The sequence below is a fragment of the Mauremys reevesii genome, linkage group 15, assembly GCF_016161935.1.
Source record: "Mauremys reevesii isolate NIE-2019 linkage group 15, ASM1616193v1, whole genome shotgun sequence".
NCBI classification, from domain to species: Eukaryota; Metazoa; Chordata; order Testudines; family Geoemydidae; genus Mauremys; species Mauremys reevesii.
This window is the reverse complement of record NC_052637.1, coordinates 32,730,301-32,753,766: the sequence shown is the minus strand read 5'-3', so window position 1 is coordinate 32,753,766 and position 23,466 is coordinate 32,730,301. Positions and strand designations below refer to the sequence as shown.

At 40.1% G+C, this 23,466-nt stretch overlaps 1 protein-coding gene across 5 annotated transcripts in view; it reads right to left on the bottom strand.

Moving 5' to 3' along the window:
• LUC7L3 (LUC7 like 3 pre-mRNA splicing factor) overlaps nt 1-23,466 on the bottom strand; it is a 38,326-nt gene that overhangs the window by 12,191 nt on the left and 2,669 nt on the right. For all 5 annotated transcript variants that reach the window (XR_005588396.1, XM_039501181.1, XM_039501182.1 and 2 more), the window contains exons 2-9: nt 14,023-14,089; nt 11,072-11,111; nt 10,526-10,670; nt 8,859-8,936; nt 8,675-8,779; nt 5,163-5,324; nt 2,853-3,136; nt 650-810 (exon numbers count right to left, since the gene is read on the bottom strand). Coding sequence is in view for 4 of the 5 variants with exons in the window: in XM_039501181.1 (XP_039357115.1) it covers nt 650-810; nt 2,853-3,136; nt 5,163-5,324; nt 8,675-8,779; nt 8,859-8,936; nt 10,526-10,670; nt 11,072-11,111; nt 14,023-14,089 (1,042 nt within the window). In the remaining variant the exon portion in view is untranslated. The remainder of the gene's footprint in view (nt 1-649; nt 811-2,852; nt 3,137-5,162; nt 5,325-8,674; nt 8,780-8,858; nt 8,937-10,525; nt 10,671-11,071; nt 11,112-14,022; nt 14,090-23,466) is intronic.

Sequence of the window (23,466 nt, the reverse complement as noted above, 5' to 3'; positions counted from 1 at the left end):
TTTGAGATTCCCCCATATACCAGATCTTGCTTCATTTATGAAATCTGATGGAATCACAACCTAAGATGGTACAGATGCAGGCCACGACGCTGAAAGGTCTCAGAAGTTAGGGAAAACTAAGGTTATGTTTATTAGACAAAGATTAAGAGGATATGATTGAAGTGTACAGAAAATGAAGATGTCATAAGACTGTCCACCTAAAAAAAAACCCAAAACAAAATACATACCAATGAGGGAAGCTAGTTAAGATTTACAGAAGTGTCCAAGAGTAATAAGGAGAACTCGCTTCTAAAGGCAGCAGTAGAAGATGTAATCAAATATATTTAGAGAGTTAGAGTGACGCGTGGGGTTTTCCAAAGCCAAACAGCCAGCAGGTGTCAACGGGCTAAAATGCTTGGGAACTGCATAGTAGTGTGCTTTTCTTTGAGGATTACAGCACTAGATAAGTAGGCAAAACACACATTTTCAAAGGAGGCAGGAGGGTACGAAGAGAAAGGGAAGTGTGTCTCAAAGTCATGTAGTAGCGCCACATACAGGCTGCTCACAAATCTCTGAAGGGATCCTAAGAGATCTTTCAGTCAAAGACTGAAAGAAGAGGTCTCGGGGGTAACATCAGTTCTGCATGTCTTAAGATCGCACACAAACTAACCTTTTTCTTTAGATTTCCTGTCTTGGTCTCGATCTCTGCTTTTGCTTCGGTGCTTGTATGATTTCCGATCCCGACTTTTTGATCGTCTCCTGTCCCGACTGCGAGACCTATGTTTTCTTTCTGACCTATCATGGCTTCTGCTTCTTCGTCGATCTCGGCTCCTTACATTTAGAAGTAGTTGAAAGAGAGAAAATATCAGCTGTCGTTTACAACTCAAAATAAAAAATCTTCATTAATTTGCCACCAGGTTACCATTCTGTTCTCATGCCGGCTTATAAGAAAAGGTTTAATATTTATGAGGAATACCAAGTCTTTCTTATAAACTCTTTCCTTCCAGGAACATTTCTAAGTACTTCACAAGTTCTCTGTCCACCCCCTCTGCCTTCTTCCCTTCTTCAAACATCCACAGCTACATGAAATAATTTTCAGGAAAAGCTTTAATACTGATTTTTAAATCAGAGCTTTAAAAAAATTAATACTTAAACTTTATGATGGAAGTGTATGTCAACTATCATGCTTACATCAACTACATATATAAAATCACGATGTTTTCATCCACTTCCAATATGGCAGTGAGTTATAATACTTGACAGTTTCTCTTTTGATTCATCCTTTGAAACAGCAAGAATTGTCCACCTCCGGAGAGGTTATACTGGACCTGATAGACGAGCAGTTTGATCAAGTGATGATTCTAGTGCTTCCTCTAACTGATTCCAAATTTTTAGATCAACTGTCCAAAGTCATATTCTGTTCAATGGTTTCAATGCACCTCCTGTTTTGGCTCACTTATTGCTTAAATTTTTGTGGTACAAAATTAGATTTTTATTTTTAAAATCTGTATTTGGTGTTGGATATGAATTATAATAAAATATTTTCTGGGGTTGAATGAGATTGATATCTGTTTTATTTTTGTAGTGTATCATCAATAATAAAGTGATGTAAAGAAATTTGTCATCTACAGCTACAGAATTCAGCTGATTCTATTATAGGGTTAGCAGTTTCTGATCAACTGAGAGGAACATCAGAAAGGAAGCCTGGTTCAGTGGTTATGGTGTAGCCCAGGACTAGGGAGACTTAGGTTCAATGCTATGCTCTACTACAAACTTCAGGTATGACCTCAAGCAAGTCATGTATCTTCTGTGTACATCCGTTTCCCCATCTATAAAAGGGAGATAATGGTATTTCCTTATGTTCCAAAACTACAAATACAGAGAAACTTCAGTGTTTTCATAAATAAGGCTAAACATGTTGCAGTTATATACCACTAAAGGGTGGCAAAACTTTAGGTACATCTACACTGAAGTGGCATGTTGATTACACCCGCTGCTTGCCCAGCTGGCATAGGTATAAACAGTAGTGTAGATAGTGAGGCACGGTTGAGGGGAGTAGAGCGGCCTACACATCTGAACCTGAGGGCATGTATCATACATGGCAGCTCTCTGCATGCCCAAGTAGTGCCTCCTACATCTACACTGCTATTTTTAGCAGTTTAGTCTCTCAGTGCCAGAGGCTTTCTCTGCCACAGAAAAAGGCTCTGGCAGGAGGGAGGCAGTGGAGAAAAGCTCTTTCACTGCCACACGTAGCTACAAATCAGTGCCAAGTGTGGACGCAGTCTGCCTTTCACTGTGGGGTGTACCACCTGTAATCTTCACACCACCGTAAGTGTACACAAGGCTTTTGTGGCATGAGTAGGCTGAGTACATTACACACACCTGGGGCTCTTTGCATTCCTTCATTCTCTCCCACAAGCTCCCTTTGTGCTACTCTCTCATATCCCTCAATTTAAACAGTCCATGCAACACCACCCCATACCAGGGGCTCAGTGCACCCCCCCCCCCCCAATTCCATTCTACTCATACCTTTGTCCCACATTCTTCCCCCATACTAGGGCTTCTGTGTGCCCCCATTCTCCATACAATTCTTATTTCTTTTCTGTCGGTACAGGAGATGTCTAGAACATTCCCTGAATTTTTTGAATCAACTAGCTGTGGTATTCAAAAGTTGTTACAAACAGTAAAACAGAGAAATGCAATCAAGTTAGCATAGGTCCTTGTCTTGATCGGCCAACAAAATTCTTGACAGCAACCATTCCTTTACAGGTACATTCCTTTACAGCCTGAAATCATATAGTTTAGAGGTTCTTACGTGCATGGAATGCCATTATAAATTCACTTGAAAAGTCAATGGTCCCTAATTAAGGTACCTGCTTCGCCTTCTCTCTCTGCTTCTTGATCTTTTGTGGTCCCGTGACCGGCTGCATCTTCTGTCAGATGTTCTGCTTGAATGTCTGCTACGGGAACGACTCCTCTTACGTCTTTCTCTGTCACGTGCCCTCTCTTTTTCCTTTTCTTCTTCCTCACGTCGTCTCTTCCTTTCCCTCTCTTCTCTTTCACGTTCCCTCTCTTTCTCTCTCTCTTCTCGCTCTTGCTTCTCTTTTTTTAACTTGTCATCACGTTCAGGTTCTTCAGTTCTTTTTCTTAACTTTTCCTTACAAAAAAGAAGTGTTTACAGCACGGATTTAATGAAGATAAAATTTATTCCGAAGAAACTATTCAGCATCATTAAACCGCTATAAAAGGGCAAGGAGACATATTAGATTTCAATGGGTTACACTTAATCGTCAAGCCAAAGCATAACCTGCTTACTAGCGCTTCTAAGTCAGCTGAACAAGTCCTTTGTTCATCAGGATGGTTCATTAACCTGGGCAGTACCTAATATTTAAGATTTAAAAAAGACTTGGGGATTCCACAAAGTATTCCTTGCAGAAAGAAACAGATAAAAACTGAGGATTTGTGGAGGAAATCCAAGTTGTAGAGTAAATATAATTATTTTGTGGTTCTGACAAGAAAAACCTTAAGATCTACCTTTAATACTTATAAGATGTCACTATAAATCCCTCTGAAGTTACTTCTTTTCTTAAAGTTATTTTTGTAAAAGCATATGTGTGTGTGTGTGTGTGTGTGTGTGTGTGTGTGTTTATATATATATATATATATATATATATATATATATATATATATATATATATACACACACACACACATACATAAAGGATAACGACAGTACAAAAAACACAAGACAAGGGCAGGTCTATACTTAAAACACTGCAGCAGTGAAACTGTGCTGCTGTCGGATGGGAGAAGATCTCCCATCAGCATAATTAATCCAGCTCTCTGAGAGGTGGCAGCTATGTTGATGAGAGAAGCCCTCCCACTGACATAGTGCTGTCCACACCAGGGGATTAGATCAGTATAACTGCATCGCTCCAGGATGTGGATTTCTCACACCTGTAGTTATACTGATGTAAGTTGTGGTGTAGATCTGGCCTAACTGCACACTCTAGGATTCTACCCAATTTACATTCCTCCTAAAAAATCCAACCTATGGAAATGGAAAAATTAGGTATCTCATTTTAAAATATTTTAATAGTGCATCCTCAAATTTTCTGAACTCCAAACAAATAAACTCTCAGCTAACTAAAGTTGGTTATATCCCATATTTCAGACTCCAGCTGAGTGGCACTTCTAAGTTTCACCAGGATGATGCTAAACTCTGTTGGAGTTCATAAACTCAAGAGTTTTGTTGCAGTAGAGTTTAGCTTCAGTTCTCAGGAGTCTAACGCCAACACAAGGCTACCATTCAATGGTGCATCCCCAATTGCTTGCCATTATATTGATTTCAAGTGTCCGATAACACCCTGCTAATGTCAGGAGTTCTATGTTTGTACGTGATTAGCATATTTTCATTAAAGTGAAAACATACAAACAGATATCCTTATAAATTGGATATTGTACATAAATTGTTAGATATGAAAACTCTTCTTGTAGTTATTTTATATCACTCCAAATGTTTCACTATAGTGTGTCCCTGAGTAGACGCAAGATATTTTTGCAGTGATATCTCATGTATTTGAAAAGAGCTTGCTCGTCACACACTTCTGTTCTGTCTATAGGGAAGAATCATATGCAACTGTCTGGGGGCTGTCATAGAAGAATGAACATAGACTATTTTAATTAACTTATTCCAGTGAATACTTTAATCAATATATTTGTAATATTCAGGATACTGCACACTGGGATATGCGAGTGTGAACCAGGAAATATACCAAGAGCATTTCACCAAAACAAAAAAATCATAAAAAAGTTAATTGAAACCATGTTGTGTTGAATACCTTCAGCAGCCTGGTTAGTGGGGGAATTCAGCACAAAAATCCAGGCTTAATTTGATTTTCATTTTTTGTTTTGTACTTTAGGTATAATTTTCAAAAGCACATAAGTGATGTAGGAGTCTGAGTCCCATTTTCAGAAGGGACCTAGGCACTTTGGAGCCCAAGTGCCACTGCTAAAATTACCTTTCATCTCTAAATAATTCAAAGCTGTCAATGCTTGGTTGCCAACAAATGGATTTTGAGAACTGAGTTTATGTATGTAAGGATTCTACCAATGATTTGGTTCTTAAATAGTTTATATAGAAAGAATGTCAGTTTACCTTTAATTACAAAAGTTATACTCACTTTTAATTCTTCTACAGTAGCTTTAATTTTGGCATAACCCATGTGCTGTTTTCCCATCAAGTGGTCATCCACTCTGGACTGTGCATCTCCTACTATTAAAAAGGCTCCACAGACTTCACAAACTTCCATTTGCTTTTCTTGAGCTGCAAAGCTCTCAATTGTCTGGAAGAGAAGGTAGCGGTTAGAGCAAAGAACAATAGAAAAGTTTTAACCTGGAGCCAGTTAGACTTACTACTTCTTACATTATCAACTGTTCTTCTAGTGTTGTGAAATTACGAATTTCAGCTTTAAAAAGGAACTTATAATTACTTGCTTTAACTTGGCACTATTATGAAGTAGCCTACATATTATGCCTAATATGAAAAAGTTTAAAAAAAAAAACTGCAAGACTAAACATGCTAACTCAATGCTTTCCACAGATTAATGGCAGTCTGCACTTTACAGTAAATACTTAACTGTGGAATTTGGGAAATAAATGTCTTCTTCACTATCAAGGATACACTGCCTATTACCCGCTGCTAGAGCTGGTTTCATGGTAATATTCAATATTAGTTCTACCTTGCAAAGGACAAAACCAGGCCCCACTTTTCTGCTGGAGACCTTTGACTACGTGACAAAAACTTTGGAGACTGACAACGGAATGCTCAAGAAGAAGAACCATCTACAGGCCCCGCAATGGAACAGAGAAAGGAAGCTGGGTTTGATGCTTTCAAGGTAGACCTTCATTTTTAAGAGAATGGTGGGGAAAGTATAATAAATATATCAAAGCAGACATAGTGTGACATAAACTTACCAAAATCTCATTACATTGAATTCACAACCCAAATCCAAGTGATTATTCCAGTATAGCATTAATACATTCTCCTGTGTACATTCTGCTTCTGACTCTTATGGAGCCAAAATATCCTGGTCTGAGCACACTTCTGGAGCAAGGGACTACTGAGTTCTAATCTAACTTCTAACAAAAGCTCCTCTCTGTGATCTGGCGGTAGACATTTAACCTGTTTATTTCAGCTTTCCTCAACAGTAAAAACTATGGCGATAAACCTTTGCATAGCTCACAGGAATATGGTGAGGAGCTGTTAGTATTTGCAAAGCATTCTGAAGATGATGGGGTCAGATTCAAGCCTGGTAAGGAGGTGTACTGCCACTGATTTCAACAAAGTTGCATCCACTATACCACATCTGAATGTGAACCATATCATTTAAATTCTTAAAAGGAGAAATTTATGAGAACAAATCAAGAGCTTCAGGATTTCAAAGTTTAACACAAAAGGGTGCAAAAATGGGAGAACAAGGTTTGGCAAGACCTAAAGCAGGATGGAAAATTCTGACAAAAATGAAAGTTTTCAGGAAATCAATCAGATAGGAAAATTCTCAATATGTATTATGAATTTGAAGACACATGTCTGATATACAGATCTGGAAAGACATTAAGGCCCTAAAGGATTCCAGGACATGTTAATATCACATTCCAAATACCAGGCCCCAGGTATTCTGCATTATTCCCAGATTATTTGACAAGTAAGGGAAGCATACACTGTACATTTCTATGGCCAATATCAATTTTTCTGGACAGCTGCCTCAAATATATGACTAAAATTAATGCCATATCCACTTTACAGTAATGAGTGTTTAGAATCATACTAGGTTTTGAAAAGGCTTTCATAAACTCCTGAATTATAACTTTCTTGAACTATGCTATGGTTTTCAGGGATGGCAGCTCCTCTGACTTCTGCATACAAGACCATTAGAATTAAAGGAAGTGATTTAGGAACTAGTGTAGGGGTCGGCAACCTTTCAGAAGTGGTGTGCCGAGTCTTCATTTATTCACTCTAATTTAAGGTTTCGTGTGCCAGTAATATATTGTAATGGTTTTAGAAGGCCTCTTTCTATAACTCTATAATATAAAACTAAATATTGTTGTATGTAAAGTAAATAAGGTTTTTAAAATGTTTAAGAAGCTTCATTTAAAATTAAATTCAAATGCAAAGCCCCCTGGACCGGTGGCCAGGACCCAGTCAGTGTGAGTGCCACTGAAAATTGGCACGCGTGCCATAGGTTGCCTACCACTGAACTAGTGTAAATGCAACATCACACAAGGAAGACTTATGAAAAATTAACTGCTTTTGTTGTTTTCAAATACAAGCTAGATGGGACTATCTCCTCTAATTTCTTTCTGGTGCTAGAACCGCTTCTAATCAGGTCCAGCTTTAAACATGTGAGCTGCCAGGAATCAAGTAGTCTAGTAGCTCAGAAGATAATTAAAGAGAAAAGCAAGAGATTATCTATTGAGATAAACTCCCTGAGAAGTGGCAGTCATGGAGGAGATTTAAAGAAGAGAAGCTGCTGACAGCCAGGAACCTAAAGATCCTTGAACAGACTCTGGTTTACTGATCATTGCTAGCAAGAAAGTTCTCAGTTATGGAGAGTTAAGTATCTTCACCATAATAAAGGCTGTAGCCATATTTCCATTTCAAGCACGATTTCTGACTTCCTCTAAAAATCTTTGAAATGGTTTGTGTCCCACTGGAGGGGTGCAAAAGGACTAGTGGGGTAGGGGGAGGGTCAGAGGTGGCAATGGACAGACGTCAAACTTCAATTACTTTCAATTTCAATGTCTGACTAACTTTTCAGAGTGCCAGCACGATAGCCATGAGAGGTGAATTGCTTCATTCATTTCAGTGGGTGCCAACTGAAATGGCCATTGATAATTTAAAATACAAACATTTTAAAACTATCTCACTGCTCCTTGATGTATGCTGGAAACAAAGGAAAGCTCATGTTATGAAGATCTCAACTAGTGTTTCTTAAAGTGTGTGATGCACGCCCCCAAGGGGGTACAGAAGAAGGTGACTAGCTCACTAGCCTATCAACAATATATGATCAAGTTGAAAATGTATGCAAGTGTTTTCATTTTTCTGAAGAGGGTTTGAAAATACTCTCAAATTTAAGATGTTTTGGTCCAAGCAATGCTAAGATCGGCATGTTAGAAACTTGTCTAAAAAAATTTAACACTTAGTTTTCTGAGGTCTTGCATTTTTACATTTTCCAATTTAGTTTTTATTTTGGGTTTTTACATTAACTTAGAATAAGTTTCCTGCCTTTCTAATTTTTTAGCTATATAGGCATCTTTGATGTTTCATCTTCTGTAAACTACCAATACATATTCATAAATTCCCAATGCCAGTTTAGTTTTGGCAAAACTAAATGAGTTTACAATTTAAATCCAAGATTTAATTATCTAACAAAGTACATGATCTTGACTAAGACTAATTGGAGTTTTAAATTAATGAATGTATTTGTGAAATACAGGCTGGGCTCTCATAAAGGGCAGGATTTCAGCCTGTTAAATTTTAAGGTGAGAAACAGAAATTTGACAAGAAAGCAGTAACTGGATTGTTGTAACTTTTAAATCCTCTGATTACATAAGAGGCAAGGCTATATGGTCAGGTTCTGCTTTTGCACTGAGCCTTGAAATAACTAACAGAGCCCACACAGCTTTTACTTACTGAAGTTGTAGACCTCAGCAACTCTCTCTCTTCTTTTAACTGTTCAACAAGTTTCATCATTCCTTGCGCCTCTTCCACCTTTCCTTCAGAACCCAATTCTTCAATCTAAAGCAGAATAAAAATCCTGTCAGGATCTTTTAATCTGAGCATTTGATTAATAGTTGTGTTAGAAGGTGACTTTTACCTGTTGTAGAAGTACATCGATTTTGTCAGTTAAGACCTGAATTTTCTCTTCGTTTTTACCAGTAGGTCCAGCTGCCTGCTAAATATTAAAAAAAAAAAATAATTCAGTCCCTAATCAAAGGATTAAGAATGTGTGTTTTTAAGAAACTACACACCTATTAATATTTTTCTCTAGAATTACATACTTGATAAACAGAGTAGATCCAAGTACAGAAATGTTGTATTTTCACTTAGTGGGAGAAAAAGGAAATTTATTCACCTATAATCCTGTTTCTCTGAAGGCACCACACACACAAAACTCGTGAGCTTTAATTTGATAGCACAAGAATGGCAAAATACCCCTAACTCTTAACATTTGACCCCTGAGAACAGCAACAGAAAGGTGAAGAATGGGCTAAGCCCCTGGCTTACAGCCAGATACCACCCTCTGCAGAAAATGTCCTTCAAATGCTTCTTACTCTGTATTTTTATTTGGGGAAATCTCATGAACAGTGAGTACAGCTTCCAGGAAGGTGGAACCAAACTATCCCCCCAAAATAATCATGTATAGATGCCAAGTTCAGAGAACAGTGCTGAATCAATATGTGACCAGAACTCCAGTTAGCAGCCCTACACACGTCTAAGATAAAAATGTTATCGAGGCATGCCACTGATACTGCCTTGAGCCTAACAGAGAATGTCCCAAGCCACTTAGGTACTGTTAGCCTAGCTAATGTAAAACAAAAACAAGGTAAAACAGAGGGTAATCCACTTAGATATAAGTTGAATGGCAATGGCATTCCCTTTACACTGATACCCTTAGACTTTTTTATAGCTTTGGGGAATGTCTACAGAACAAAGGTTACAGCGAGACAGTAACAGTGCTCAGATACATCACTGTAGCACAGACGCTTGCTACAGAAACAAAGGGTTTTTTCCATTATTGTAGTAAATTTGTCCCCAGGAGGCAGTACTTAGGTTGACGAAAGCTGCATCTACAGTGGAGATTGGGTCGACCTAATGTTGCACACAGTGTGAAATTTTTCAAAGCCATAAGCAATGTAGCTAGGTCAACTAAGTTTTAGGTGTAGACCAGGCCTAACTGACTTTCTAAATGCCCTGTCCAAATAGGAATGTAAATCTCCTCTGACACCTAGAGTACTGAATTTGGCTTCCCTTGGTTGAGAATAATATTTTGTGAAAAACATTAGGAAATTAAGAGTCTTATCAAAACAGAACTCAGACCTCACTTTTGGTATTAATTTAGAAGGATGCAGGATGACTGTCTCTCTGGAGTCAGTGAAAGGAAGCTCACCCATTAAAATCTGCAATTCACTCTTGTTACAAGTGCAATTAAAAATGCTATTTTTAACAGGAAGAGCCTTCCATTAGGCAAGTCCATCATCCTTGTCAAGTAACAACTACCCTGCTAATTAGTTATTTAACTACATAAAAAGAACAGGGGAAGTGTGTGTGTAAGAACAGAAATCATTCTGAGCACAGAGAAAAAAGCTGAAGTTATCTATGGAAAAGGGAAGTGGAGTTCTTCTGGTCACAGTAACCAGTAACATGTAAATCATATAAGCACCTTCTCTGGAAAGCAGCAAATTCACATTATAGTGAACATCCCACATTCAGAGTCCACTTTGAAGAACAATTCTTTGCTTCAATGTAGGCTTTTGTACTTACACCTGATGCTTGCTGGTTCTGTGACAGTGCCAAACGAGCATGCCCTCTTCGAATCCTCCGTTCTACCTCTGCAAGTAAGCTCTGTAAATACCGCAAGAAGTCTCTTTCATAGCCCACTTTCATAAAACGAGAGCTCTTCTCATATCTGATAAAAAATACACAATGTTTTTTACTGAATGATCATGTGTCATTCTGTAATATAGAGGTGTGACAAACATGTAAAAAACCGCTATGCTTTAACAGCTCCAGGAAAAATTACAACTTTGTAAATTACACTGGGGCTGCTTCAGAACAGGGGAATGGACTAGATGACCTCAAAGTCCCTTCAAGCACTATATTTCTATAATTTGTGATTTTTTTAAATTAAGTTTTCATAACGAAATGGACAATGAAAAGTACAAGGTAAAGGATTTACAGCCTATATATGAAACTGCTCTTATATTATTATTTTCTTCTTGTCTGGTTGGTTTTATGAACGCCAATTTGAACAAATTAAACCATTATAGTTGTTGCATTAACTTATGCTAAAACAACTTAAACACTCACTGTTTACGCAGATTTTCATCATGAATTTTTTCACATGGACCTAAAAATAAAGCAAGGCAAGACTTAGCACACACTCTGGAAAGCGACACCAAAACTCCTGAAGATTTAGTCAGCATGCTTTTGGGTAGGTTCATAGAAAGACTTGGGCACCTAACGGCCACTGTAGGCACATAAATCCCAGAATCAGGCTCCACTGGGATTCATAAAACCCCCGCTCAGCTGCCACCAAACCTGTAGGTGACAAATTACTGAGACAGAGAGAGAGAGAGAGAAGCGCACACAAGCGTGAAAATGATTCTGCAGTCTGGTGGCTACAGAACTCACCTGGGAAGTGAGAAACCCAGGATCCAGTCCTCCTGCTTCAATGAATTTATTGTTTATCCACAGGGGAACAGTTTCACAGTACAGATTAAGGGATCACCACACTGGAATATCCCAGAGCTCAGTGGTTAGTGAATTCACCTGAGAAGTGGCAGAGCCCTGTTCAAATACCTTCTCCCACTCAGGCCGAGGGGGGACTTAAAGCAAGGATCTCCCACATCCCAGGTAAGCATCCTAAACGTTGGGCTAGAAGTATGAGGGAGGTCCTCCTGACCGTCTTGCAAAAACAGCATAGGCACCTAACTCCAAGAGAGAGTTTGTAGCTGAGAATCCCAAGCAGAGGGAGGCATCTCTTTCTAGCCTGGACTACGGCACAGTACTCCCTGGGAGGGATAGGGCTTAGGACACACTCTTTACCTTGACATCTCCTATTGGCTAGCTTGGGGGGAGATGCAGAACATGCTGGCTTCTGTCAATCCCATTCTGAGGTGCCTCCTAAAGGGAGCCTACGTGAATCAGGCTTTTGTGAATCCCAATGATTTTCTAGGCACCTAAAAGTTAGGTATGGTGATGCTAACTATTGCTATGCCCAAGTTTCTTTGCAAATCTAGCCCTTTGTGTCTAATTACATTAAGCACTGTAGGTTATCCAACCAGTCAGATAACTGGGAGCACCATGATTAAGGATATGATTCTGTCACGGATTCTGAGATTTTCCGGAACCTCTGTGACTTCTTCTGCAGCAGGATGGGAGCAGCTATCTGCAGCGGCCCCAGGGCTGAAGCAGTGGCTGGGGTTGGGGCAGCACCCATAGGGCTGGAGTAGTGGCGGTCAGTCCCTGCTGCAGAAGCAGCGGTGGGACTGGAGGAGCTGTAAGCCCCCGGCAGTGCTATTTGTCTGATCCATCTCATGACTATTTTTAGTAAAAGTCAGGGACAGGTTGCAGGCTTCCGTGAATTTTTGTTTATTATCTGTGACCTGTTCCTGACTTTTACTAAAAATACCCATGGCAGAATCTTAACCTTAACCATGATAAAGGACACATTTCTAAAGTGTCTCAGGAAAGCATAAAGGTGAAGCTGATGCATTTTTATGAAGCTCTCTGTAAACTGGCCTTTTGTACCTACATTTTCACTCACTTGTTTGGAACTTTTTTCCCTTCAATTTATCTTAAAAAAAGAATACCAAAATGTGGTAACATTTCTCAGACTAACAAAAGGAAAAAATAAGAATTCTGTAACACGTGTAAAATGGAATGGAAATTCACTGAATCTCCAGCACAAAATAAAAGCATGTTTCAGAACAAAGTTTTCAAAAAATGTCCTGGCAGGATTATAATAGCCTAGTTTTCTAAGGCTCTTTTTAAAAAGGCTAGTTTTTATTTTGATTTGAGTAATTTGTCGTCTCCAAACATCTGGCCAGATGTCTAACTTTACAATCAAGCACTGGCTGATTCAAATAATTTGATTTTAAGTTTAGAATCAGAAGAACGAAGGCAGAAAAGGGTTCCATCTAAAGCTTCATCTACACAGGAAAGTTTTACTGCTATATTGATAACACTCCTGATTTGGTTAGTTTTATTCTGGTATAAGAATGTCTGTTCAGTTTAGCTTAAACCCCTTTTCAATCAACATAAGCTAAATAATAAATAAAAATAAAAGACACCCTTACGTGAGAATAAGAGTCCCACTTGGGGAGTTTTAGGTTATACTCGGGGGGGAAAAAGGGGGTTCACACACTCCTTTCCTATGTACACATAGCCTAATTTTATATTAGTTGTGGGGAAGGGGTTGAGATGGAGCAAGTGTTGTAAAAATCATCTGCTGCTGTGGAGATTTGCAACCATTGTAGCCCATTCTGCATGATCCTCTGCTAATCTCTTGGTGGATGAATAGTCCTTTTGATCCAGCCAGGATACCACATCAGCCATCCAAGATCTTCTTTTTCTGCCTTGTGTTTTTCTGCCATCAACTTTACTTTCCAGTGCCCATAAACATGCACTGCCCGCTGAACTTCTGAAAATGTACCCTGCAAATCGAATCTCTCTTTCCATAAGATCTGACTAGATTTTGCTGAGTTCCAATAATCTCCAATATGTTTTCGTTGGTTACGCAGTCTATCCATGATATTATATCAACATTGCTATTGCTGAAATCAAGTTACTGGCAGATCTGAAAAAATCTAGTTTTACAATGTGTTGACAGAATATACACTAAAGAAAATGAATATCCCATTGTGACAGTGTACCCCATAAGCACCCCATTGGGAGTTGGGCATCTGGGTGCTAAAGACAAACACACTTCTGTGAGCTGTTTTCAGGTAAACCTGCAGCTTTGGGGCAGGTAATTCAGACTCTGGGTCTTTGTTGAAGTAGACAAGTGTGTCTGGCTCGGCAAGAAAGGGTGCTGAAGTCCTACGCTGGCAGGGAACACAGGGATAGAAGTAGTCTTGACACATCGGTTGGCAGCTCCCAGGGGGGTTTCTGTGATCCAACCCGTAACACCCATGTCAAAGAGAAAAGGTCAGCCATAACTACTAATCTGGAAGCAGGAGGCAGTTATCATATGACATATCTTAAATTTAATTTTAATGACAGTGAAGGACACCCCACACACACAAACGAACACTTACCCAAGTCAGAACGGGTATTTGTAAATAATTCAGCTGGACAAAACCCACAAAGGTAGTATTTACAAACCTAAGAGAGAGAGAGAGAAAAAAAATAACTATTTTTCTTATTTGGCACTAATTTACTCAATCACATCAGATGTTCATTCTAAGGTAAAAAGTGAAACTTCCTTCTGTACTTATTTCTGTGCAGCCTACAAAGTTTCTTGGAACACAGAATGCACACACAGATGTGTGCTACTTGGCTTAAGCAGAGAAAACAACATGCCTTCCTGACTACTCCATGCACTTGGATAAATCTTCTTCTCCAATGCAACACCCTATATTCCTTTATATTATTGTTAAATAGTATCTTCCCTCATCCCTAAATAGCTGTTATAAATAGCCAGCTGACTATACTGGCTACACGCTCCAGACATGCTCTGGCTTGGAGTAGACAGGAGACAGTGGACGTCCTGGGTCTGTGAGGAGAAGAGACTGCACAAGCACAGCTACAGTGCAGAAGCAGAAATGTGGACATCTATGAGCAGACTGCATGGAGGATGCAGAAGGGGTACAAAAGGGACCAGCATCCTTGTCAAGTGAAAGCAGAGAAACTGCGTCAGGTGTACCAGAATGCCAGGGAGGCCGGCAGTCAATCTGATGTCAGTCTGCAGACCTGATGCTTTTACGAAGAACCACATGCCAGACTTGGTGGAGATCTCCACACCCCCACAGGCCAACATGGATACCTCTGAGAAGCCCGAGTCACAGGCCCCTGGCACGAATGGCAAAGACGAAGAGGACAGAGGACATAAGACTGGGGAGTGGAGGGGGTACGCCTATGCTGTGAGCCAGGACCCGTTTGAGGCTCCACCACAGACCAGTCAGTTGAGCATGGGTAAGCCTGATGCAGGGGACAGAATCTCAGGTGTGTAAATTTATTTCCCATTACAGGGATGGTGCAACAAACTTAACAGGACAGTTATTGACTTTTCATTAATTTACTTGTCCTAGAAGAGGTAGCGGTACAACAAAGGAGGTAGCACTTATCTGCTTTTCATTCCTCTGTAGAGTTACGCAAGGGAGAGTGTCATGAGAAGCAGTTTGTTTATGTATACAGATGCTCCCCGAGTTACGTAAACCCGACGTACGCAAATCCGAGCTTACGGAAAAGGTTCTGTAAGGTAGAAATAGGAGGTTCTCTCTCTCTCTCTCTTTTTTTTGGGGGGGGGGTAATGGTTGGATATACATTTCCGACTTACTCAAAATTCGAGTTATGCAAGGCGTTCCAGAACGGAACGCTTGCGTAAGTCGGGGAGTGTCTGTACAGGGACGTCCACTGAATCCTTCTGAGAGATCTAAATGGAACTTTCATGGAGGTGATTTGTAATCCTCTTCCAGAGATTTCTAGGGATGGCAGCCTTATTTCTTCCTCCACAGTACGACATTTTCCCATGCCAGTCAGCGATAACTTTGGCAGGAACTATTGCAGTACCTAGGCTAGCAGCATACAGGACCAGGCGGCTCCAGGATGCCTGCAGCAGCTGTGATCTCTCTGTCTTTGTTATCCTCAGAAGTGGGGGTTTCAGCTAAAATCACCATCATCTGCAGATGCCAATATATTCATTGTTGTTGCCCTATACTCAGTTTCAGGCAACTGAACAATTCCCACCTCATTTCCCTCACCCCTGGTGGGCTATATTCACAACAGCTGCTGCGAGTGGCACTGTGCACAAGCACTCAGAAGCAGAAGTGTCAATAAGCATATTTTGTTGAAAACTGTAGGGGAGTGAGGGAAGGGAGTTCTGAATGTTACATTTCACTTTTCGTTGTGACTATGGATATGGTACCTGTGTGTTTTATTTTCAGCTGCTGCGGCTGCAGCCTTGAGTTTAGTTCCCCTTCACACCTGAGCCAAGTAAGGAATAAAAAGAGGAGGAATCGGGATGACATGTTCAATAAGATCATGCAAGCCAATGCTGCGACAGACCATGAGCAAAAGGCCTGGAGGGTCAACACAGCAGACAGCCTGGAGAAAGAAAGAGCAGACAGGAGAAAGGCCCAAGAGTCCCTGCAGGAAAAGAAGAGTGAGATGCACAGGACGTAATGGGGCTTCTCCAGCAGCAAACACAGATACTGCAAACTCTTGTGGAATCTCAGTTCAACAATCATCAGCTCGCCTCCCTTTGCAGTCCGTGTAGAACTGAATTAAGGCACCTACCTACACCCTTCCCCCCAACATTCCACGTGGCATCAGGGGGGCATTAAGGACAACCATGACTTCACATACAGCAACTGTGGCTTTCACAGGTCAGTGTACGTGTAGGTAAAATGTACACAAACATTCTTTCTCCTCATTAAGTTCTGTTCCAGTAATATATTAGTTTTTAATGTATTTGGCTTTTAAGTTACACAGATTTTTTTTGCATTGGTTTTGTTACTGAATAAAATTCTATTATCTGGAAAACAAGTAATCTTTTAGTTCACAACATATGCTGCAGAGCGCCTAGCAGTTCTGAACCCACTTACTAAACTGTGACAATTCACAGGATTAGTTAACAGTGTAATGTGCAACAAGCACAGGAAAATTAATAGGTGCATTGACAGTGGTACAGTGAGATGTACAAGCACCATACAATTTCTTACAGGCCCCAAAACAATACAGCAAGGTAGAGTGTAGTATACCAGAATGTATTACTGTGGCTTGCTGTTGAAGTGCTCTTTCAAAGCGTTCCTGAGCCACCTAGCTCCTCACTGAGTTCTTCCAGTAGTCCTTGTGTCTGGCTGATCAAACTCAGCAGACAGCCACTCTACCTCTGCCCTCCACCCTGACAGCAACTTTTCCCCTTTGCTTCATAGATATTATGCAGGACACGGTAGGCAGCTATAGCCATTGCGATGTTTTTTCACTGAGATTCAATCTTTGTGAATAAACAACACTAGCGTCTCTTCCATCTACCAAAAGTGCATTCAATGTCATTCTGCACTTGCTGAGCTGGTAGCTGAATCTTTCCTTGGTGCTGCCAAAGTGGCAGGTATATGGTTTCTTGAGCCAGGGTGTGCAAGGGTAGGTTAGGTAGCCCAGGATCACTAATGACAGGTAAACAGCGACAATAGTAATCTGCTGGTTGGGAAAGGAAGTCCCTGGTTGTAGCTTTCTGAACAGTCCTGTGTTCTTAAAGATGCGAGCATCCCTGACCAGTCAACACTGATATCTGTGAAACATCCCCAGTGATCCACCAATGCTTGCATAATCATTGAAAAGTAGTCCTTTCTGTTGATGTACTCTGTGGGGAATAGGCATGCTATCTATTGCTACACCACACAGTTCAGGAACTCCATTACTGCAAATCCTTCCACTATGTCCTGCACATTGCTGAGAGTCACAGTCCTGCATAGCAGGAGACAATTAATGGTCTTGTACACTTATATGACAACGGCCCCCAGAGTGGATTTTACAACTCCAAAATGATTTCCCACTGACCAGTAGCAATCCAGCACTGCAAGTTTCTACACTACAATCACCATTTGCTTTTCCACTGTCAATGAAGCGCTCATTCTGGTGTCTCTGTCTTGGAAGGCTGGAGCAAACTTGGCACACAAATCCAGGAATGTGGCTTTCCATATGCAAAATTCTGCAGCCAATGCTCATCACCCCAAGCCTGCATTACTATGCAATCCCAACAGTCAGTGCTTGTTTCTCAAGCCCAGAGGCGGTGCTCTATATTGGCAGCTGCTCTGTGAGCACCACCGACTCTGAATTGGTCCTCACTATGTCCCACAGCAATCTGTCATCCAAAAAATCATCATATTCCACACTGATTCGGTTCTTCTTACAGCTCTGCAAATACCACAGGATTGTGCATCCTATGTGTGCAAAGCTTATGACAACAGTGCAGAGCTGTGCAGGCTCCATGCTTCTGTCAGAGATGGTGGACAGTGAGGAAGTCTGTGCAGGTGTGTGGGATTTTTTTAAAAGGTGCAAAAATTATGGGATATAGATGACATTATGAGATGGAGACAGTTGCATGCTGGGAAGTTGACTCCCTGCTCCCACACACCCCTGTGCGACACATTTCTGTCCCATCCTGCATTGCCAAAACTTCCCAAAAGACAGTGCCAGTAAGTGTGTCAAACATTGGGTTACCTACCCACGGTTCACCACACTATGCATCGCCACATGCACTCCTGGTAAGCATGTGCAGCAACAATGCAAGGAACCAAGTGTGCATGCACACAAACGATATACTAAGAGTGGTTTTATGCCAACATAACTTGCGTCAACCGAAGTTTGTAGTGTAGACATGGCTTATATACATAAAGGCTTATAGAAAGTTACAAATTAATGTTTTAATGGTTACCAACCAACAAGAATCAACCTTTCTCTAGGAAAATAACTAAGAAGTACAACTGGAAAAAATATTTAAATCAAGATCTCCTCCTTAGTGATTTAAGGCACTTTAATCTAATCAAGCCACCCTGACTCAAACCCAGCCTACTTCTTTGTGGTACATAGATTCTGAGATGTGGTGGGGGGCACTAATATCTAAAAAGTTACCTAGTTTATTATCCAGTTGTTTTTCCAGGCCTCACAGTAATGCCTTAAAAACCTTTATTTAAAGGTGACCTGCAAAAAAAGAGAAGCCTTTTTTACTTTTTAATATGGAAAAATTAAGGCCACACATTATTTCTTCTACATCCTCTGACAACAAAAGGTGTTTAAAAGCAGCTTGTGTTTTAGATTGGAAATTCAGCTCTTGACTAGGCTAGAAAGATTCTATACTCTTGCTCCTTGTATGAACTTCAGATACCTGAAAGCCCCTCTTTTCCTCCACGTCTCCCAGCAAAGAAAGACCAATCTTGACATTCTTGACATTTATAACGTCAAAGACACAAAAACTTTCAGACTCTTTATACATCATAAAGCAGCAAACAAAAAAAAATCAAGCTCACTCAAATCCCCCTAGCCCCACAAAAAGCCCAAAGGTCACCTTTAAATGATTAGTTCTTCACTAGAGATTTTACCTCTACCAAACTGATTGCCAATTAACTTGAAGTAGTTAACACATTTGTAAAGGCTAGTCTGGACACTCTCCAGAAATTTGTTCCAGCCTACAAAGGTTGTAGTTTACCTGAGGGGTTAGTCTGGGTATTTGCTAGGGAACAACAGAAAGTAGCCTTTACAATTAAATTACTTTGAATTAATTGAAAGTCAATTAATTAAAGGTAAATGACTAGTGTAGAGATACTACATACATACTACGATTCCCTGCAAAACACTAAAAAGTAACACACTGGACCCTGTTTGCACCCCAAACATTGTACTTTCCCACTTCAAACTCAGTTTAATAGTTGATTTCTAAAATTCTCCCACTTATGTGGAGGACAGAGACTCGCCCATTACTTCTTACAATTTCTGAAGTAATGAGAAAATACAATTCTTTCATTATAAAGTGCATGTCTACTCTGAATAGTGAGTCTAAAAGTGGCATGTTTTTCTCTCAGTGATGCTACAGCAAGTTTGCTCAGTTACAAGTACGAAGACTTTTTATACACTAACTGGCAACCTCAACCTGGGATATTCAAATCAAACCTGACGACTTCTTTCTGGCTTATCCTTTACCATCAGGAAGATTTCTTATGGAAAATTAACTAACTAGTCTAGTAATGTATGAGCCAGATAACAATCCATCTCAGTACTATATGAGTATTGGTTCTGTGGTACTAATAGTAGTAAAAAGTAGTTTTTGATTTCACTAACAAGCAATTAAGAAAGCAGATTTGTTGAGTAAAATGCCATTTTTCTAACCATAATCCTACTTAGTGACAAGAAGAATGTCTTGTTTTGAAGAGAAACAATCGAGGGCAACATTAATCATTAATCCATGCTGGTGAAGCTCATTAAAAAAATAATGCAGTAATTAAATTTGTGACTGAACTCCTTGAGGGAGAATTGTATGTCCCCTGCTGTTTTACCCGCATTCTGCCATATATTTTATGTTATCGCAGTCTCAGATGATGCACAAATGTTGTTCAAGAACACTTTCACTGCAGAACTGACAAAACGCAAAGAAGGTACCAATGAGAGATTTCTAAAGACAGCTACAGCACTCAATCCAAGGTTTAAGAACCCGAAGTGCCTTCCAAAATCTGAGAGGGACGAGGTGTGGAGCATGCTTTCAGGTGTCTTAAAAGAGCAACACTCCAATGTGGAAACTACAGAACCTGAACTACCAAAAAAGAAAATCAATATTCTTCTGGTGGCATCTGACTCAGATAATGAAAACGAACATGCATCAGTCTGCACTGCTTTGGATTATCATCGAGCAGAACCCATCATCAGTATGGACGCATGTCCTCTGGAATAGCAGTTGAAGCATGAAGGGACATATAAATCTTTAGCGCACCTGGCATGTAAATATCTTGCAACACCAGCTACAACAGTGCCATGGGAACGCCTATTCTCACTTTCAGGTGACACTGTAAACAAAAGCGGGCAGCATTATCTCCTGCAAATGTAAACAAACTTGTTTGTCTGAGCAACTGGCTGAACAAAGAGTAGGACTGAGTGGCTCTAAAATTGTACATTGTTTTATTTTTGTACATAATTCTATATTTGTAAATTCAACTTTCATGGTAAAGAGATTGCACTACAGTACTTGTATTAGGTGAATTGAAAAATACTATTTCTTTTGGGTTTTTTACAGGGCAAATACTTGTAATCAAAAAATATAAAGTGAGCACTGCACACTTTGTATTCTGTGTTGTAACTGAAATAAATATATTTGAAAATGTAGAAAACATCCAAAAATATTTAAATAAATGATATTCTACTACTACTTAACAAGGCGACTTTTATCCTTATCAAACAAGATGAGGAGGAAAGGGAGATATGATTCTAAGGAGTAGAAATACATGTCAAGATTTTTTTTTAAGTAACCTAAAACTCAATTCTATCACACATAAGACAAAGATGCTCTTTGAAAATAACTTTCCAGCTTCCAGCACTGTGAAGTCCTGGGGGGAGCTTAAAACAAATGTAGCACACATAGAGACTTACTCCAAGCCAAATTAGATGGCTTGATCCAGGAAGGTCAGTGTCTTGAAAAGTTTCATGCATAAAGTTGAGCAGGCTTCAGTAAAATTAGATGGCACTGTGAAAGAGCAGGCATAACATCTAATCATGCTGGTATCATGTGTGATTTAAAAATAACAAAAAACAAAAAAAACAATAGAGCCCTATCGTTTCAAGCCCCCATCTTACATGACAAGGTGTGTAGCTATAACCTATGGGCAAATTTCTCCAAAGTGGGTGACAAAAGCTCAGAAGCTCAAAAATCAGGCCATTTACATAATGAGAGCCTAAATATGGATTTAGTTGCCTATCTTTAAGGACCAACATTTGAAAATTTTAGCTTGTGCTCAGTGGGCTTCCTGGCAGGTAAAAGCAAAACCAAGCCTTATCTCCTTTTTAAATACAATATTACAAAAAATACTTGGCTGTACCTGCGCCAAGGTTGGTAGGGTCAAAATCTTTGTAAGACCAGTTGTTGATGCAGTCCACATAATTGTTCTTACAAGAGTATCTCTCAAGTATTATTTTTTAAAAAAATTGAAACTGAAGATCAAGGTCAACTGTTTGTTGTGCTGCTTTCAAGTACAATATCTCCTCACTTAAAAAGAACCTGTTCTTTTTGCAGATACAGACTAACATGGCTGCTACTCTGAAATCCTCACTTAAAGTCATCTCGGTTAACGTTGTTGCAGTGCTCCCTTCTAAGGTCGTTTGGCAGCCACTTACTTTGTCCACTGCTTGCAGGAGAAGCAGCCAGGAGGAGCAGCCCGTTGCAGCTAGCTGGTGGGGGCTTGGAACCAGGGTGGACCAGCAGCCCACCTATCAGCTCCCCGCTCCCTTAAGTTCCCTGTGCAGCAGCTGCCCAGCAGGCTATCAATTGCTGGCAGTTCAGCTGTCCCTCCCACCACTGCCATGTGCTGCTCCTGCCCTCTGCCTTGGAGCTGCTTCCCGAGACTCCCGCTTGCTGTGCGGGGGGGAGTGGAGGAATAGGGGGGCTGTCAGGGTGTCCCCTTCCCCCTTGCACCCCGCTTACCCTATCCTCCATAGAGCAGGGGGGACACATGACAGGGCTTAGGACCTCAGGATGGAGGGAGTTTGCTGGCAGCAGCTGTGGTCCCAGCAAGGTGATCTAATTAACAAGGCAGTTTACTTAAGAGCAAGATCAGCTGTACTTAAAGGGGAAATGCACATCTCTCTCTCTCTCTCTCTCTCACACACACACACAGGGTGTGTCTCTTCCCTCCATTTCTGCTGCCTTGTAGAGTGAGAGAGTTAACCCCTGAGGGCTCAGCCAATTGCTAGTTCATCATTTAGCAGTAAGGCATTCACTGGAAATATCCCACCCTGACTCCTCCACCTCAACCAAGCTTCACAATCATCATCACTGTGTACCAGTATTAAACTGTTTGTTTAAAACTTATACTGTGTGTGTGTATATAGATTGGATGGATTGTTCGATAGTCAGTCTTTTGTCTGGGGAAAAAAATTCCCTGGAATCTAACACCCTCATTTACATTAATTCTTATGGGGAAATTGGATTCGCGAAACAATGTTTCGCTTAAAGTCTCATTTTTTAGGAACATAACTACGTTAAGTGAGGAGTTACTGTACCTAAGAAACCAGTGTATTGATATAATGAAAAGGTTTATCAAAGAAAACCTCACTTCAAGATTCTAAGTGCTATATTATTTATCAACTTATGGAAAACTATGAATGAATACCTTGACAGCATCCTTTTAAAAATGGCATGCATGAGAAGCCCTATTTTTTCCCCACAGAAGGGCAAGCAGCCCACTCAGGTAGTCATCCTGAGCTATATGTGGCTATATGTGACTATATTTTTAAATGTTCTCACTCCAGTAATAGCATGTACTCCATGCTGTACAAAAAAAGAGAAGTTTTGTATACACACAGCAGCTTACTTTCTCTTCCCTGACTTGGGAGAGTGAAGCAAAGAGCCATACCTCCCAACCTAGAAATATTTCAAGAGTTGAAAATGTGACTTGCACTTTTAAAATCAGATGAGAGCTCCAAAGCAGGCAATTTTGATTGTTACGCCATGTTATAAGTTACCACTCGGAACTGGTATAGAAGAAAAAAATTACTACTTCCATTAGTATCAAGCAAATATTGAACTACACAGATTCTTTCAGCAAGTGGTTTGAAGAACACTTGAGTGAAGAAAAATCATGCAGTATGCCTGAATCAAGGGGCAGGAGGGATCTGTTTACAGTCAGACAGCTAACCATGTCTTCTAATACACCTCCCCCCCCCCGCCCCGCCTATATTTGGTTCATAATGAAACATTAAGGTTTATTTATTATTTCTTCCACTCTTAGAACTATTACTTGGCCCTCCACTCAGAATTTCCCTTAAATCTTCAGCAACAG